Source organism: Podarcis raffonei, chromosome 4 (assembly GCF_027172205.1).
Source record: "Podarcis raffonei isolate rPodRaf1 chromosome 4, rPodRaf1.pri, whole genome shotgun sequence".
In the NCBI taxonomy this organism is placed as follows: Eukaryota; Metazoa; Chordata; class Lepidosauria; order Squamata; family Lacertidae; genus Podarcis; species Podarcis raffonei.
Window position 1 is genome coordinate 500,955 of NC_070605.1, and position 18,000 is coordinate 518,954.

Genomic DNA, 18,000 nt, shown 5'->3' on the forward strand with positions numbered 1-18,000 from the left:
TTTAAGGTACCAGTGACCCACTCAAATTGTGTCCCAGAATTGACAGACGCAGCACTGGAGAAAAAGAAAGTGATATTTATTGCTGAGCAATAAGTGACCCAGTGGAATCCTTTCCCAAAGACTGGGCCCCGGGCTCCAGCGCCCTGAGGCTTTATACCTGAGTACATACATCATAGTTCATGACATAATCGGATACAATCGCACACGACAGCAAAAATAAGACCAATGGGCGCATTCAAGCCTTGCCCCCTGATGATGTAAAGAGTTCCCTCCCAACTTCTGCTTTTTCAGTCTGAACATGCAGTATAACCTTTCCCCTGATTTATGGTAAGGAGGAAGAAAAAGGAACTTCGGCCCTTACGCTCCTACGCGGCCATCTGCTATACCGGGACATTCTGCGGTTAGCATCTTCCTGTTTGAGCTACTCGGGACCCTGTCTGGACAGGGGGGAAAGTGCCAGCACAGCAGATTTATTGCTTCCCCCTTATGTTAGCGAGACATTGAGAAGAACAAGGGAAGCGAACTGGGGCAGAGTTCATTTCAGATTCTTCCGATCTAAGCAATTTGCTATAAGCTTTTGCAGAAGCCGTCATGAGTCAAACATGGATTATATAAAAATCATTATAAGGATATATGGTTATGTGGCTAACTGATTATATGAAAAGCATAAGGGTGAAATTCCTCCAGGTGGTCCTGCTTCACCCTAACCTCAATAAAACAATCCACAAACAGGCTGAAATCTGACAAACAAGCAGCACATTGGGGCTGCCAGAGCATATCAACACCCTCATCTCTACCCCAACATACCAGTGATGTTCATAACATTAGCAACATTGCTTATGGACCCTATATCCAACATAGGCGTCACAAAGACGGTTGGAGGATGGATGGCGGCCAACAGATTGAGGTTGAATCCTGACAAGACATAAGTACTGTTTTGGGGGGACAGGAGGCGGGCGGGTGTGGAGGACTCCCTGGTCCTGAATGGGGTAACTGCCCCTGAAGGACCAGGTGCGCAGCCTGGGAGTCATTTTGGACTCACAGCTGTCCATGGAGGCGCAGGTCAATTTGTGTCCAGGGCAGCTGTTTACCAGCTCCATCTAGTACGCAGGCTGAGACCCTACCTGCCCACGGACTGTCTCGCCAGAGTGGTGCATGCTCTGGCTATCTCCTGCTTGGACTACTGCAATATGCTCTACGTGGGGCTATCTTTGAAGCTGACCCGGAAACTACAACTAATCCAGAATGCGGCAGCTAGACTGGTGAATGGGAGCGGCTGCCGGGACCACATAACTCCAGTCTTGAAAGACCTACATTGGCTCCCAGTGCGTTTCCGAGCACAATTCAAAGTGTTGGTGCTGACCTTTAAAGCTCTAAACGGCCTCGGTCTAGTATATCTGAATGAGCATCTCCACCCCCGTTGTTCTGCCTGGACACTGAGGTCCAGCACCGATGGCCTTCTGGCGGTTCCCTCATTGCGAGAAGCCCAGTTACAGGGAACCAGGCAGAGGGCCGTCTCGGTAGTGGCGCCCGCCCTGTGGAACGCCCTCCCACCAAATGTCAAAGAGAAGAACAACTACCAGTCTTTTAGAAGACATCTGAAGGCAGCCCTGTTTAGGGAAGCTTTTAATGTTTGTTGGAAGCCACCCAAAGTGGCTGGGGAAGCCCAGCCAGATGGGCGGGGTATAAATAATAAATTATTATTATTATTATTATTATTATTATTATTATTATTATTAAGACACTTAACACCGTTTCACTGACCACTTCCTATCGCAAACAACAGGGAGGATGGCCTGACCTTGAACAAAGAACTCCATGCCAGCTGAGACCTAGGACCAACTGGCTAAATGCTAGATGGCCCATGATACCCCAAATAAGCACCTATATGACTACATAGGGGATACTTTCTGCAACCCACCCTCCACTCTTTAACCCAAATCTTATTTTAACCTCTAGGTCAGCGCAATTTCACTGGTTTGATGGACAATACAAGGTGAGAGACACAGGGCAACCCGAACGGGCTGGCATGGAATCACTCTATATAGTAGATAAGCAAGATGGCTAGCTTAAAAGCAATTACATTAAATGTGAGGGGGTTGGGAAACCCCATCAAAAGAAAATGCATCACCTTGTATGTAAACACCATGAAACCACACATCGCCTTCCTACAAGAAATACACAACCCTCCCAAACTCCTGCTTCAGTCAACAATGAGTTGCACCTGGCTCAGTGAAGTCCTATGGAGGAGCCATAATACTCAGTAGAGACCTGAACTTCAAAGCCACAACAGTCCTCAAAGACAAAAGAGGCAGACTCATTTTTGCTAAAGGGACACTAGATGGCAAAACTAAACTGACAGTTGGCTCCATAGATGCCCCAGACTTGAAACAGCTAGAGTTCATCCAAAAAACATTAAACAAGTTCCTCTCCTCCGAAGGGGAAGCAATTCCGGGGGGTGGGGGGCGTGACCTCAACCTAAATATTAAAAGCATATCCCTGAGAGACACCCACCCTACAACCCCCTGGGCAACCTTCCTCCGAAGGAAACCCCCAACAATTAGGGACTCTTACTATTTGCTAAAAATGCTAAAAACAGGGGTCTCTGACATTTGGGGTGAAGAAAACCCAGGAGACACCAGCCACACATTCTGGTCTGGGCGCCATGGCACAGTGTCCCTCTGGACAGCATTCTGCTCACACAAGGTCTGATCCCCTCAGTAGAATCAATCAACACAGGTAACATTAAAATCACAGATCACGCCCCAGTAGAAGTTACCCTCAAAATAGTAGAGGGAACACAAGCCACCCCATCATGGTCCTTCAGTCCCATCCGAACCACAAATAAACAGAGAGAGTCTCACAAAACTCTCCCAAACTACTTCAAGGAAAACAATGTAGACAACAAACAACCCCCCTCCTATGGGATGCAATGAAAGCGGTCACCAGAGGAGCTTGCATAAAAGAGAAAGCATCCCTTAAAAAACAAACCTCCTTAAAAGTTAGCAAGATAAAACAAGACATCACAGCCCTCTCATCATGCTACAAACAAACAGGATCTTAAAAAGTCCTTAAAGCTATAGAACAAAAACGGAGAGAACTAGACTCCCTAGAAATCAACAAAACAATGATCAACATTCCATACTCTAAACAACGCTTCTGTGAGTATGGAGGGGAAAGCTCCAGATTATTAGCAAAGAGGTGTAGGAAAAAAGGAATACATTGCATCACCAAAAAGATCCCAGCTCGTCAGGGCACAAGTCCCCCGTGGGTCCGTGCGGTCAGTAAAAGAAGGAGATTCCAGCCAAGGAATTTGGAGCAAAACAGCAGCCAGTAGACTGAGATCCTTTCTTGTTGCGCAACAGGTTCAACAGCAGCAAGGGAACCCAGAGCCATGGGGCAACATTGACTTTGAAAGCTTCCCACCATATCCCAGAATGCAGTTCGTACAGCAGCATCAATACGTCATTGCTACACCAACAAAACGTCAGAAAGGGGAGGGTTACACAAGATTAACATAAGGAAAATGAGTCAGTGCAAGACCCAAGGATAGGATTAGCATAGGCAAACAAGTCTCAAGTACCCACCACCCAAAAGTACAACAGAACTTCCTTTGCATGTCTGGACCCCCTGGCAAGTCTGGGGATGGGATTAAAGGTAAAGGGACCCCCGACCATTAGGTCCAGTCGTGCCTGACTCTGGGGTGGCGGCGCTCATCTCGCTTGATTGGCCTTGGGAGCCGACGTACAGTTTCCAGGTCATGTGGCCAGCATGACTAAGCCGCTTCTGGCGAACCAGAGCAGCGCACGGAAACGCCGTTTAGCTTGCCGCCGGAGCGGTACCTATTTATCTACTTGCACTTTGACGCACTTTTGAACTGCTAGGTTGGCAGGAGCAGGGACCAAGCAACGGGAGCTCACCCTGTCGCGGGGATGCGAACCGCCGACCTTCTGATCGGCAAGTCCTAGGCTCTGTAGTTTAAGCCACAGTGCCACCCGCGTCCCTTAGGCTTTCCAATAATCAGCTCAGCAATTGTCACCTCTGGGTACTTTCTGGAGTCCCTTTTCCAAGGGCAAAATAGCATTGGAATGGAGGAAACTGGCAAAGGAGTTGATTTGATATGATTTATAAAGTGAGATATCTTCCCTGAGCTGTCAAGGCAAAAGGATACATTCAGGCATAATATTTGTAACATTTAACAATTTAAAGATGTGCCCCCCCCGTCATTTCTGTAACAGCTCCCCCCTTTGGAGATAAATTTGCTTAGGTTCCGTAGGAACCGCAAATATTTTCTCCACATTTAACTACAGTTCACACATAGACATATTTCCCACCCCCCTTTGGTCCTGTATGTGATATAGATATGCACTGAATAATAAGCTGGTATTCCCCTCCCAGATGTGTGGGTTTTTGTAATCGGAAAGGGACTTGCATGTCACGCCTCTTAAGGCCATTTGCAAGTGTAGCAGTGCACATAGTTGGACAAAGGATATCACATGAAAAGAACACATGTTGTGTTTTGTTACTAAATTACTTGTGGCATTCTAGTACTTTGGGAGAAGGAGTGGTCACTAGTGGTCTGTGTTTTACACTTAGTATGAAGTTCTAATAGTGACTGGAAAGTGCAGTTTGTTTGGTTTTGCCTTTTTGTGATCTCAGGTGTCAGCCTCCTGGTCCCGTGGCCTTCAGCATACCACAGCAACACTTCTCAACATGCACCCTTGGTATAAGGGCTTGTGCTGAATGACCTAAAGCACTACCCCATGTAGCTAGGTGGTGATGCGAAGCCGGTTCACCAGATTACGAGTCTACTGCTCTTAACCACTACAGCACACTGATATTACTTCGCCTGTCTTCCCAAGTGATGTATAAAATTTTTCAGAGACACCATTGATGGAATCTTTCGAGGAGTTGGAGATGGCGGTTCTAAGTGGTCCATGTTTCAGTACAGTAAGGTCCTTCCTGCTATTTCCTTCCTAGTCACACTGCGCGCAGGCTCCAGCCCACCCGGCTCAGCTTCCGGCGCCTCGGAGCGCAACCGACAGCTGCCTCCTCCGCCTCCTCTCCGTGCTCTGGTGCTGCTGCGTCCAGGGAAGCATTCTAGGGACGCGCAGGCAGCCGGAAAACATGCAGGTGGGGGAGGGGGGCCAGCAGGGGAAGTAGAGGGGCGAATGAACCCCCTGGCAAGGTTGTCATCTAAGTACTCTCGGAGGGCCCCAAGTTCAGGGGCCAACAAGGAATCTCTGCTCCTGGCTGCAGGTCAATAGGACAATCGTAAGTCCGATGGGGTGGCAAAGCCTCAGCCCCCTTTTTCTCAGACACGTCCACCAAATCCTGGTAGGGCTCCAGGATTAGGCCGACATCCGGTAACCCTGCCCCGTCTGGGGCAGTCCCCTGCAAAGCGGAAGAACTGAGGGCCGGCTGGTGAGGCTTCCCAGGTGCCAGCGGCAACACGGGGGTTGGGCACAGACGTCGTGGCAGAAAGACGATGAGAAACACAACATCCTCTGCACCCAGGAAATGGCGGGGTCATGTCGGACCAAGCAGAGGCTTCCATGGACCACAGGGAAATGTGGCGTCTGGACTAGTTGAAACGTTAACAGTTCCTGGTGCAGGGGTGCCACTAACCTGGCCAGTGGACAGGGCTCACGGGCAATGGGTCCTGATGCGAGGGGGGTCCCTCCAGACCCACCACTGAAATGGGCGAGGCTTTCACCACTGATGGTACTTGATACTTCTCAGTGAAACTGATGTCCATGAAGAGGCCAGAGTCAATCATGGCCTCCAGGGCCAGCATGCCCCCCTGGGGAAAGAGAAGATGGAGAGGGAGAAGGAAATGGGGTGCACAGGGACGGAGCCTCAGCTGAGCCCCTCCTAGCACAGCTGGGGCTTGGCGTTTCCCAACCTCTTGGCCGGACACTCTGCTGCGAAATGGCCCCCTCTCCACAAGACAAGCCCAGTCCCTACTTGCATGGCTCCACTTCCAGCCCCACTGCAGCGCTGGACCCCAGGGACTCCCTTAATCGGAGCTCGGAATCTCAGGAACGTTTCAATGTTAATACGCAACGTGATAAAGTCTGTTAGGGCTGCTGGGGGGGGGAGTCACCCACGCCAGTTCATCCTTAAGGCAGGGATGAAGGATGGAAGTGGAACCGTCAGGCAGCTGCATAGAGGGTGTCCAGAGCCCACCAAGGGAGCTCTGCGGCGGACTCGGTAACTGGGCGAGTCCCCTGCCGGAGGTTCTGCAGGGCCATCTCAGCCGCTAGAGCGTGATTCAGCTCCCCAAACCTGCCCTCCAGGGTGGCAATGAAGTCGTCCAAATTCCCCAGCAGATGGTCGCTGGCCTCAAGATACGGAGAGACTCAAGAAAGTGCCAGGCCCAACGAAGAGGCTGACCATAAAGCACACGCGGCTCCATGGGGTGGGAATGTCTGCTGCACAGGTGGCAAACATCAGCCAACACTGGCTGACAAAGCCCTGAAGGGCCCCATGCTCCCCCCTGAACTTCTCTGGTTATGGGACAGGGGAGCACGTCAGGCTGGGGCGGCTCAAAGTGCTTGAACCTCCCCCTAGAACATAGCTCCCTAGGTGTAGAGGTTCTGCAGCACCGTGGTGAGATCTATAGACTGGGCTCCGTCCATCTTACACCCTGGCCAGGACATAGGTTGGCCACAGCGAACGTTTACGGTTTATGGGCGGTCAAAGTCCTGGTGGAGGACATCAGGACCCGGGGGCAAGACGGTGCGGTGGGAGCAGGAATGGGAATCCGGAAGCCAGGAGTCAAGAAGCCAAGGGTCTGAGGGTCAGGAAACCAGGAGTGAGGAAGGAAACGTTTTGCTGTGGCAAAGAGCCAAAGGGAAATGCTGACCTTATATCCCTTTCCGGCTCTTGCCACCAGGTGCTGTGAGTTATCAAGTGGCCTCCCCTGTGCAGCCCTGCCTTGCCTCTTCAGAACAAACTTAGGAAAGCCCTAGTCCTGCAAAGCCCTACCGGTCCCAGGGCCTGGCTCCGGCATGCGCTCCTGACAATAACACTACTTCTTTTGGAGTAATATCATAAAATTATGTATCACTGGAAAGATAATATAATCAAGAATGCAATTACCTGTATTCTATCAAAATTTATAGCCAAATAACTAAGAAAAGGAGGCGCAACTTGATTAGGTTGACTTGTTATGTGCTTCCTAACAAGTTGGTTGGTTTTTTTGTCTTCTTTCATTTCGTGCGTTTGAAGAACATAATAGAAGAAAAGAAAAATATGTGAGAAGAAGAATCGGAGAAGATTTACATCCCACTTGCATTACACCTACCTTGAAGCACCCAGTTAGTGTGATGATCCGGGGTTGTATGACAGCAAAAGGTGTAGGCAGAATTTGCGTCATTAATGGGAATGTCAATGCCCCCAAATACATAAATACGTGAGCCCAGTTACAAGATAAAAAGACAATATAAAAACACAAAATACGCACCTGTAACCCCCCTCTCTATCACATTTTAAAAGCGGATTAGGCCTGGTTAACAAGGTGGGGATTTGCCTGGCTCCTAAAGCTGTATAATGGTTTTCCCAACCTTTCTATGGATTATTTGATGGGAAGTGAGATGGGAGCCCTGGCTGAAGCTCGCTCCACATTGCACACACATAGGGTTTTCCTCCTATCAGCACACGCACATATAATATTCTTGTTAAATTTCCATTTTAAAAATCCAATAAAGACCACAATAAAACATTCTAAGTTATAATACAATCAAAAGAGCCAATTCTTCAATGCCAATTTATGTTTGGGGAATGATGTCATACTGCATTTCTTTATTAGTCCAAAGAAATCATTTCCGATGTTAATCCTTCATTTATGTTTTGTTTATTTTAACAGCCACAAGCCCACTCAACTTTCGCTCGTATTCAAATAATCCCTCCATTAATTCAGCAAGCGGGTTAGTCCTTTATAATTCTGTATGAAATATTTTCTTCTTTCCCCCCTGTTGTTTTCCAAAGTCCTCAGCAATGTCACTTTCGGGTTCTGCCCACAAGGGCAAATCTCAGTGCGTCACATCCAAGACAAAGGGAGGTTTAGCCTTCTGCCATTATCCCCGGGCAGATATCCAAAATTCCCTTCTGTGATCTCATTCCAGCTACTAAACCGTTGATGCCTCAGCGAAAACACAATAACTGCAGTCAAGAATTCTTTTTATCATTCCATTGAGGGTCGTTGCCAGAATCAGTCAAAATTTCAGACAGTCTATTTTGAAGTTAAACCATAACAATAACAAAATACTCTTTAAATCCCGCTTGCATATTTCAAAATCTTAACCTTTTGGAGGAGATTTGCCGAGTAAAACAGCAAATGCAAAATATATCAAAAGAAAATAATTGAGGCTCACCTCCCCCAACACACCGATCCAATTACAATGAAAGTCCTTCTTTAGATCAAAAACTTGGCTGATTCAATTAGTAGATAATTTTATCTCCCCTACTTCAAAGCATGCCTGTTAATTAAGTCCAAATTTCATCTTAAAAAACAGGTGTCCTCTGCTCATGGCGACAGCTTTGGAGAGTTGACTCCCCTGTATGAATTCTCTGATGCCTAGTGAGATGGGAGCTCTGCCTGAAGCTCTTTCCACATTCCACACACTGATAGGGTTTCTCTCCTGTGTGGATTCTTTGATGGGAAGTTAGAGAGGAGCTCTGACTGAAGCTCTTTCCACATTCCACACACCAATAAGGTTTCTCTCCTGTATGAATTCTTTGATGGGAAGTCAGATCGGAGCTCGTACTGCAGCTCTTTCCGCATTCCAGACACTGATAGTGTTTCTCCCCTGTATGACTTCTCTGATGCTTAGTGACATCAAAACTCTGCCTGAAGCTCTTTCCACATTCCACGCACTGATAGGGTTTTCCCCCTGTATGAATTCTCTCATGAGAAGTGAGACCGGAGCTCCAACTGAATCTCTTTCCACATTCCCCACACCGATAGGGTTTCTCCCCTGTATGAATTCTCTGATGGGAAGTGAGATGGGCGTTCTTCCTGAAGCTCTTTCCACATTCAACGCACTGATAGGGTTTCTCCCTTGTATGAATTCTGTGATGGGAAGTGAGAGAGGAGCTCTGACTGAAGCTCTTTCCACATTCCACGCACTGATAGGGTTTCTCTCCTGTATGAATTCTCTGGTGCTTAGTGAGATTGTAGCTCATACTAAAGCTCTTTCCACATTCCTCACACTGATAGGGTTTCTCCCCTGTATGAATTCTGTGATGATTAGTGAGATCAGAGTTCTGACTGAAGCTCTTTCCGCATTCCACACACTGATAGGGTTTCTCCCCTGTATGAATTTTCTGATGCTTAGTGAGATTGGAGCTCTGACTGAAGCTCTTTCCACATTCCATGCACTGATAGTGTTTCTTCCCAATGAGATTTCTTTGTTGGGAAGTGGAATGGGAGCTCTGACTGCAGCTCTCTCCACACACCAAATTTTTGCATGGCTTCTCCTCTCTGGGGATTTTGTCGTGTTCACCTTTGTTCTCGATTTCCAATTCATCACAATCTGCAATAGAGACAAAAAAGGGATTAGAGCCTCAGGAACAAATGAAGAAGAACTGAAGGGAGTTGGGTGTGTGTTCATTACCTTTGTGGTTTGTCATTAACCAATGTATTTGTTATTAGATTCTGACGGGTTGTTGAATGTTGCTTTGTTTGATATACAGTAGTGGAAAAAAGTATATTTCAGAAGTTTGATGGCTCATAACCCTGCTTTTTTTTGAGTAATATCATAAAGTTATGTATCAATGGAAAGATAATTTAATCAAGAATGTAATTACCTGTATTCTATCAAATGTTATAGCCAAATAACTAGAAAAAGGAAGCACATTTGCTTAGGTTGCTTAGGTTGCTTAGGCCCCAGATGGAGCCCAAGTGTACGTAACCCCAAAAGATCATGAACTAGGCTGTCTGGAACCCGAGGTACCACTGTAAAGATCAATTAATAGGGGCAATAATTGAATTTTGGCTTCACACTATTACAGCTGCAGAAGAAAAAAAGAAAACTTCCTTCACTCCGTGGGAAGGCGTTGTAAGGCAGTAAAGAAAGCTAATGGTTACCAAAGTAAATATTGACATGGTGAGAATTTCTGTAGATCTCCTTTTTTCTTTTTCTTTTTTAAAAAGATATTTATTGAGGTTTTACAAAAAGAAGAAAGTTACAAAATAAGAAGAAAACAGAAAAAAAGAAAAAAAATGCAAAAAATACAAAAATACATAGAAAAAAAGATAAAAAATACAGAAAAAGTAGATAAAAAGTAATTAAAAACAAATTTTTCATATCTTAAATTTCGTTTGCTTATTTCCCTGACCTCCTCACACCTCCCTTTTTTGTATTCCCATTCACATAGTTAATTCAGCAAATCCTTACCCTCTTTCATCTTAACTCTATATCTCAACATATTATAACTTTATATTTTCATCCGTTATCAATCCATTTTTACATATTCTTATTAACCTTGTTGCTAAGGCCGCTTCATTTCAATCCAACATCATTTTAACATTTATTAATTTTACAATGTTTCTGCAAATAATCTTTAAATTTCTTCCAATCTTCTTCCACCGACTCTTCTCCCTGGTCTCGGATTCTGCCAGTCATTTCCACCAGTTCCATATAGTCAATCATCTTCATCTGCCATTCTTCCAGAGTGGGTAAATCTTGTGTCTTCCAGTACTTTGCAATAAGTATTCTTGCTGCTGTTGTTGCATACATAAAGAAAGTTCTATCCTTCTTTGGCACCAATTGGCCGACCATGCCCAGGAGAAAGGCCTCTGGTTTCTTTAGGAAGGTATATTTAAATACCTTTTTCATTTCATTATAGATCATCTCCCAGAAAGCCTTAATCTTTGGGCACGTTCACCAAATGTGAAAGAATGTACCTTCATTTTCTTTACATTTCCAACATTTATTATCGGGCAAATGATAGATTTTTGCAAGCTTGACTGGTGTCATGTACCACCTGTATATCATTTTCATAATATTCTCTCTTAAGGCATTACATGCCGTAAATTTCATACCGGTGGTCCACAACTGTTCCCAGTCAGCAAACATAATGTTATGTCCAACATCTTGTGCCCATTTGATCATAGCGGATTTAACCGTTTCATCCTGCGTATTCCATTTCAACAGCAAGTTATACATTCTTGAAAGTATCTTTGTTTTGGGATCTAACAGTTGTTTCCAATTTTGATTTTTCCACCTGGAAGCCATTTTTTTTGTCCAAATTATAAGCCTCCCTTATTTGATAATAGTGAAGCCAGTCTCACACTTTATCTTTTAATTTCTCAAAACTCTGCAATTTCAATTTGTCTCCTTGTTCCAAAATTTCCCAATATTTCGGCCATTTGGTCTCCATATTGAGCTTTTTCTGAGCCTTTGCTTCCATCGGTGACAGCCACCTTGGGGTTTTATTTTCAAGTAAGTCTTTATATCTTATCCAGACATTAAACAATGCTTTCCTGACAATATGATTTTTAAATGCTTTATGTGCTTTGACCTTGTCATACCACAAATATGCATGCCACCCAAAAACATTATTGAAACCTTCTAAATCCAAAATGTCTGTGTTCTCAAGAAGCAGCCAGTCTTTCAACCAGCAGAATGCTGCTGATTCATAATAGAGTTTAAGGTCTGGCAGGGCAAATCCACCTCTTTCCTTTACATTGGTTAATATTTTAAATTTTATTCTGGGCTTCTTGCCCTGCCAGACAAATCTAGAAATGTCTCTCTGCCACTTCTTGAAACAGTCCATTTTGTCCAAGATTTACAATGATTGAAACAAAAATAACATTTTTGGCAATACATTCCTCTTTATAGCTGCAATTCGACCCAACAAGGAAAGCTTCAAATTTGACCACATTTCTAGGTCCTTTTTCACTTCTGACCAACATTTCTCATAATTGTCTTTAAATAGGTTTAAGTTCTTAGCAGTCATATTAACCCCCAGGTATTTTACTTTCTTAACCAATATTAAACCTGTCTCCTTCTGAAACCTTTCTCAATCGGTGTTAAGTTTTTCTCAAGAACTTTAGTTTTTAACTTGTTCAACTTAAATCCTGCCACATGACCAAATTCTTGAATCAGTTCTAATACTCTTTTAGTACTAGATTCTGGCTCCTGTAACGTCAGTACTAAGTCATCTGCAAAAGCTTTCAATTTGTACTGTTTGGCTCCGACCTGTATACCTTTAATCAGACGGTCCCTTCTGATCATATTTAGCAGAACCTCCAGGACCGAAATAAAAAGCAATGGGGAAATTGGGCAGCCTTGTCATGTCCCTTTCTCTATCTTAAATTCCTCTGTCACCACGTTGTTGACTATTAGTTTAGCCTTTTGTTCTGAATAAATTGCACTTATACCATTTTCAAACCCTTGACCAACCCCCATCCCCTGAAGATTTTTCTTCATGAAACTCCAAGAAATATTATCAAAGGCTTTCTCTGCATCTACAAAAATTAAAACTGCTTTAGTATTAATATTCACTTGCAACTTCTCCAAAATGTTAATTATATTCCTCGTGTTGTCAGACAAGTGTCTACGCGGGAGAAAGCCAGCTTGGTCTTTATGTATCTCCTCCACTAATACTTTTTTTAACCTTTTAGCCAAGATATCTGCAAAAATTTTATAATCCACATTAAGCAGGGATATGGGGCGGTAGTTCTTAAGTTGTGTCTTTTCAGACTCAGTTTTCAGTATAAGTGTAATATAAGCTTCCTTCCACGACTCTGGCGCTTTTCCCCCCTCCAAAATTTCATTACAAACCTCCTTTAGTGGTTGAATTATCCAATCCTTCAAGGATCTATAATATTTTGAGGTTAAGCCATCCGGCCCTGGAGATTTGCCCAACTGCATATTCTGGATGGCACCTTCCACCTCCTGTTCTGTTATTTTATAGTTCAACATTAACTTATTTTCTTGAGAGATTTTTTGTAGTCCATTTGTTTTTAAAAATTGGTCTAAATCAAACTCTGTGGCCCTTGTGTATATAACTGTTTGAAGTACCTCTGGAAGCATTTTCTAATTTCCACTGGATTCTGAATGTTCTTTCCTTCCACTTCCAAGTTGGTAATAGTGTTAAGTTTTTGTCTTTTTCTCATTTGCCAAGCTAACAGTTTTCCACATTTATTGGCCGATTCAAATGTCCTTTGTCTCATCTATTTAATTTTCCATTCTATTTCCTGATTCATCATCTTCATATATTGAACTTGGTATAACTTTATTTCTCTCAGAATCTCTTGTGACTTTGGTTTCGCTCTCAGTTTCTTCTCACCCTCTTTTATTTTTTCCAAAATTTTATCTTTTTTCTCATTTTGAATTCTCTTCTTTATTGCATTCTGTTGAATTAGAAACCCCCTCATAACTGCTTTGCTTGCGTCCCAGATTACTCTTTTTTCAATGGTGGTGTTCATATTTATCTCAAAATAGTCTCTCAAGGTTTTTTGGGCCTTCTTGGTAACCTCTTGATCTCTAAACAAGGTGTCATTCATCCTCCATCTGAAGGAACCGGTAGGTGTTAATTTCATCTCCATTTTCACAGCATTATGGTTGGAGCAAGTTTTAGGGCAAATTTCCACTTTTCGAGTCTTAGGTGCCAGTCCTCTAGTTATCCAGATTTGGTCAATTCTTGTCCATGTCATTTTGGCTTCAGAGAAGAAGGTTCCCTCTCTACCCAAGGGATTCTTTATTCTCCAAATGTCAATCAAGTCCATATTGTCAGTCATCTCAAAAAAGGTTTTTGGTAGTCTGCCATCTTTAGTAACTACCTGTCTCTGCAACTTGTCCAGGTTTATATATACCACTCCATTTATATCTCCCATCATGATAATGTTGTAATTCATATAGTCTAACAGTGTCTCATGCAACTTCTTAAAAAATTCAGATTTACCCTCATTTGGTGCATATACTCCTACTATCAAAAAAATTTCTCCTTGTGTTTGAATTTCAATTGCCACATACCTTCCTTGGTCATCTTTAAAAATAAATTTCGGTGGGACTTCCGGCGAGGCAGCATGGCGGCTGCAACAGCAGAAAAGAGCTCCTGAAGCCAGCCAGAGTAAAAGGCTCTGTCTGGCCGACTCCGGGACTCCCAGGACTGCTGCTGCCAGCGGAGAGGAATTGGGGGTGCCCGGGGCGTCTATCAAAGGAGCCAAAACACCCCCCCACAACCTTGATTGAGCCGGTAAGGCACCCGACCACCCCCCCCAACAGCCGAGAGGAGCTCCAAAACCAGGAGGACAGTGGAGCTAAGGCAAAGAGGGAAGGGGGAAAAGGGGGGAAAGAGGAAGAAAAAGAAAGAAAGAAAGGAAAAAGAGCCCCAACTTTACCGCTGCTGCCCCCATCTGTGCCTACGGGAAAGAAGAGGAGACGTAGGTGGGCAGAAAAAAGGCTCCGGAAAAACACGTGGCTGAGCCGACTGCAGCCTCCAGCGGCAAGGAAAACAGAGGAAAGCCGCAAGAAACTACCCTTTTTTTTTCCCCCCTTTTCTTAAATCCCTTTTTTTAACCCCTTCCTCCCCCTCTCCCTTTTAAAAAAATAATAATAATAATTCTTTTTTATTCCCCCCCCCGCCATATACCTACTTTTATCACTTCTCTTTTTAAAAGAGGGGCCACTGCTGCAGCAGCCACCCTTACTTTTTTACAAACAAAAAATAATAATAGTAATTAGGGGGAAATAGGTTGTTTTTTAAAAAACAACACACACACACAATTCCCCCCCCCTCTTTTTAAAGCCCTTTCTATTCTACTTGTTAGCTTGTTCTTGAGGGGGGAACCTTTGGCCCCCAGCTACGACCACCACTCTCTTTTAAAACACAAATTTCCTCCATATCACTACTATTGCTATTGATACTCTCCCCCCCCGTTTATTTCTCTCTCCCTTTTTGCTCTCCTCTCTCTCTCCCTTCACCCCCCTTATTTTTTCCTTTTATCCCACCTTTCACTCCAATCCCCCCTCTCCCCCCTCCGTCTCCCCCCTTCTTCTTTCCTTCTTCTTCTTCCTTTTTCTCCCTCCACCCTTTACATATAGCCTATTTGTCTGTCTCTATTTCTGAGCGCACTCCCAACCCCAACTTCCACCTTAACTGGACCCCAATACCCCTTTTGGGTATATACAACCCCCTCCTAAACACATATTTCCCCTGGCCCCACCCCTCTAATCTCTTGTATCTCTACCTGCTAACCCCCCCCCTTTATATGCACTGTCTGTCCGTTAGTCTATCCATCTCTGCTTACCTACCCCCCCCCATGACCACCTAATCCAAACGCTCTGTAAAAGCCACCAGCCAGCAACGCCTGATCAGCCCAGCAACCCAACAATACCCAGGAATCACCACTGCCACAACTCCTAACCACCACACGCCCTACTCCAAGAGGACGCCAAGCCAACCTCAAACCAAAACCATTAGGGAGACTGAGATGACACCAACCAGGGAGATGGCAAACAATGCTAATACCGTAACTCCCCTTCAAGATGATGACCACCCAGTAACGAAACGAGATCTGAGGGAAATGGAAGCAAGATTAGAAGCACGATTAGAAGAAACACTGAAGGCCACAATGGCTCCCATGCAGGTACTAATCAACAATCTAACCTCCAAAGTGGAAGCTCTAGAGAACAAGAACCAAATGCAAGAAAGAATAATAGAGCAATACCGGGAGGAGAACGCACGTGTGAACAAGAAACTGGACGAACTGGTAAACCAAATGGAAGCAGAACACAGAGAGATGAAAATTAAGCAAGCCGACCTTGAAGACCGCAATAGACGTTGTAACATCCGCTTCCGCAACTTTCCTGAAAAAACAGAGGAGAAAAGCCCAGCAGACCTAATTATACGCTGGCTGAAAAACACAATCCCAAACCTGAAACTTGAGGCAGATGACTTGGAGAGGGCTCACAGAGCCCTAAAACCTATGCCAAAACCCAGCGCCCCCCCAAGAGACATCATTGTATGCTTCACACGCTACAAAAAGAAGGAAGAGGTATGGAACAACCTCAGAAACTCAACCAACCTTCGATATGGAGAAACCCCCATTCTGGCCCTACAGGACCTATCTCAGGATACCCTAAACCGGAGGAAAAGCCTGCGCCCATGCACCCAGCGTCTCCAACAAGCAGGGATCAAATACCGATGGGGCTTCCCCTTCCGCCTCATTGTAACAACCAATACAACACAACACATGGCTACCAACATACCTGAGGCCCTGCAACTACTAAAGAACCTTGAACTCGACCTCCCACCGGAATGGCAACCGACAAACCCACCAAGTGACAGCCCCAACCACGAGGAAACAACAGCAAACAACTGGACGACGGTACAGAAGAAAAAGAGACAACAGAAGCGGCACAACAACGCAAACCAATACAGACAAGCATCACGCTCAGAACCGTCCCGCCGGCCATACGACACAAGAAACCAGACCAAGATTAACCAAACCAATTCATCGCAGATGGACAACCCTACAACAGCAACAACCGCAGCTGAATGAAGCAACCAGGAAGAAACCACAAACTGAAGGACTGGTGATTTCCCCCCCCCCGTTCCCCCTCTCTCTCCCCCCCAAAAACATAGATTTAGTTAACACCATCAACATCCCCCCCAGCCCCGCACCCCCACAGAAATCCCCACCCCAACACCAGTCCAGACGACCTCAACCACATTCCCCATCACCCACACCTTCAACATCTCCATACTAAGGAAAAACAACTCCTCCAACCTTAATAACACAACCCACAATCAGGCTAAAATCTGATAAAATCAACCAGCACTATGGTGGCACCAGAGCGTACCAGCACCCACACCCCCACCCCAACACACCAACAATGTTGCTCATAACATTGGCAACATTGCTTATGAACCTTATACTTGACAGCGACGTTACAAAGTCACTTCACACTGTCTCACTGATCTCCCCCTATCGCAAACAACAGGGGGGATGGCCTGTCCTTGAACACGGCCTTCCACACCAGCTGAGACCTAGGACCAACCGGCTAAATGCCAGATGGTCTAAAATACCCCAAACAAACACCTATATGACTACATATAGGAAACTCTCTACAACTTACCCCCTACTCTTTAACCCAAATCTTACTCTAATCCCATTAGCCCTCCACCCACCACACCCTAGGTCAGCGCAACCCCACTGGTTCCTTAAACAACACGAAGAGAGAGACACAAGACAACCCGAACGGGTTGGCAGGGAATCGCCCCACATAATAGACAAGCAAGATGGCTAACCTAAAAGCAATTACATTAAACGTGAGGGGGCTGGGAAACCCCATCAAAAGAAAACGCATCACCTCATACATAAACACCATGAAACCACATATCACCTTCCTACAAGAAATACACAACCCACCCAAAGGCAGCAAACTCCTGAGCGACCCCCGCTTCAGTCAACAGTGGGTCGCACGAGGCTCAGGGAAAGCTCGCGGTGTAGCCATAATACTCAGTAGAGACCTGAACTTCACTGCCACAACAGTCCTCAAGGACAAAAAAGGCAGATTCATTTTCGCTAAAGGGACACTAGATGGCAAAATCAAACTGACAATCGGCTCCATATATGCCCCAAACGCGAAACAATTAGAATTCTTCCAGAAGACACTAAACAAATTCTTCTCCTTCTCTGAAGGGGAAGCAATCCTAGGAGGGGACCTCAATCTAAATATGAAAGGTATATCCCTGAAAGACATCCACCCTACAACCCCATGGGCAACCTTCCTCCGAAGGAAACCCCCAACAACTAGGAACTCCTACAAGTTACTAAAAATGCTAAAAAACAGGGGTCTCTACGACATTTGGGGTGAGCAAAACCCGGGAGACATCAGCCATACATTCCAATCGGGATGTCACGATACAGTGTCCAGACTGGACAGCATTCTGCTCACACAGGGTCTGATCCCCTCAGTGGAATCAACAAACATAGGTAACATTAAAATCACAGATCATGCCCCAGTAGAAGTCACCGTT

General features: G+C 45.0%; 1 protein-coding gene across 1 annotated transcript in view; it reads right to left on the minus strand.

The window, feature by feature from the left end:
* Positions 1–7,842: 7,842 nt before the first annotated feature.
* Positions 7,843–18,000, minus strand: part of LOC128412026 (zinc finger protein 420-like) — a 342,858-nt gene continuing 332,700 nt past the window's right edge. The window contains exon 6 of the mRNA XM_053384809.1: positions 7,843–9,396. Within this exon, the coding sequence (XP_053240784.1) occupies positions 8,509–9,396 (888 nt within the window). The 3' untranslated portion in view covers positions 7,843–8,508. The remainder of the gene's footprint in view (positions 9,397–18,000) is intronic.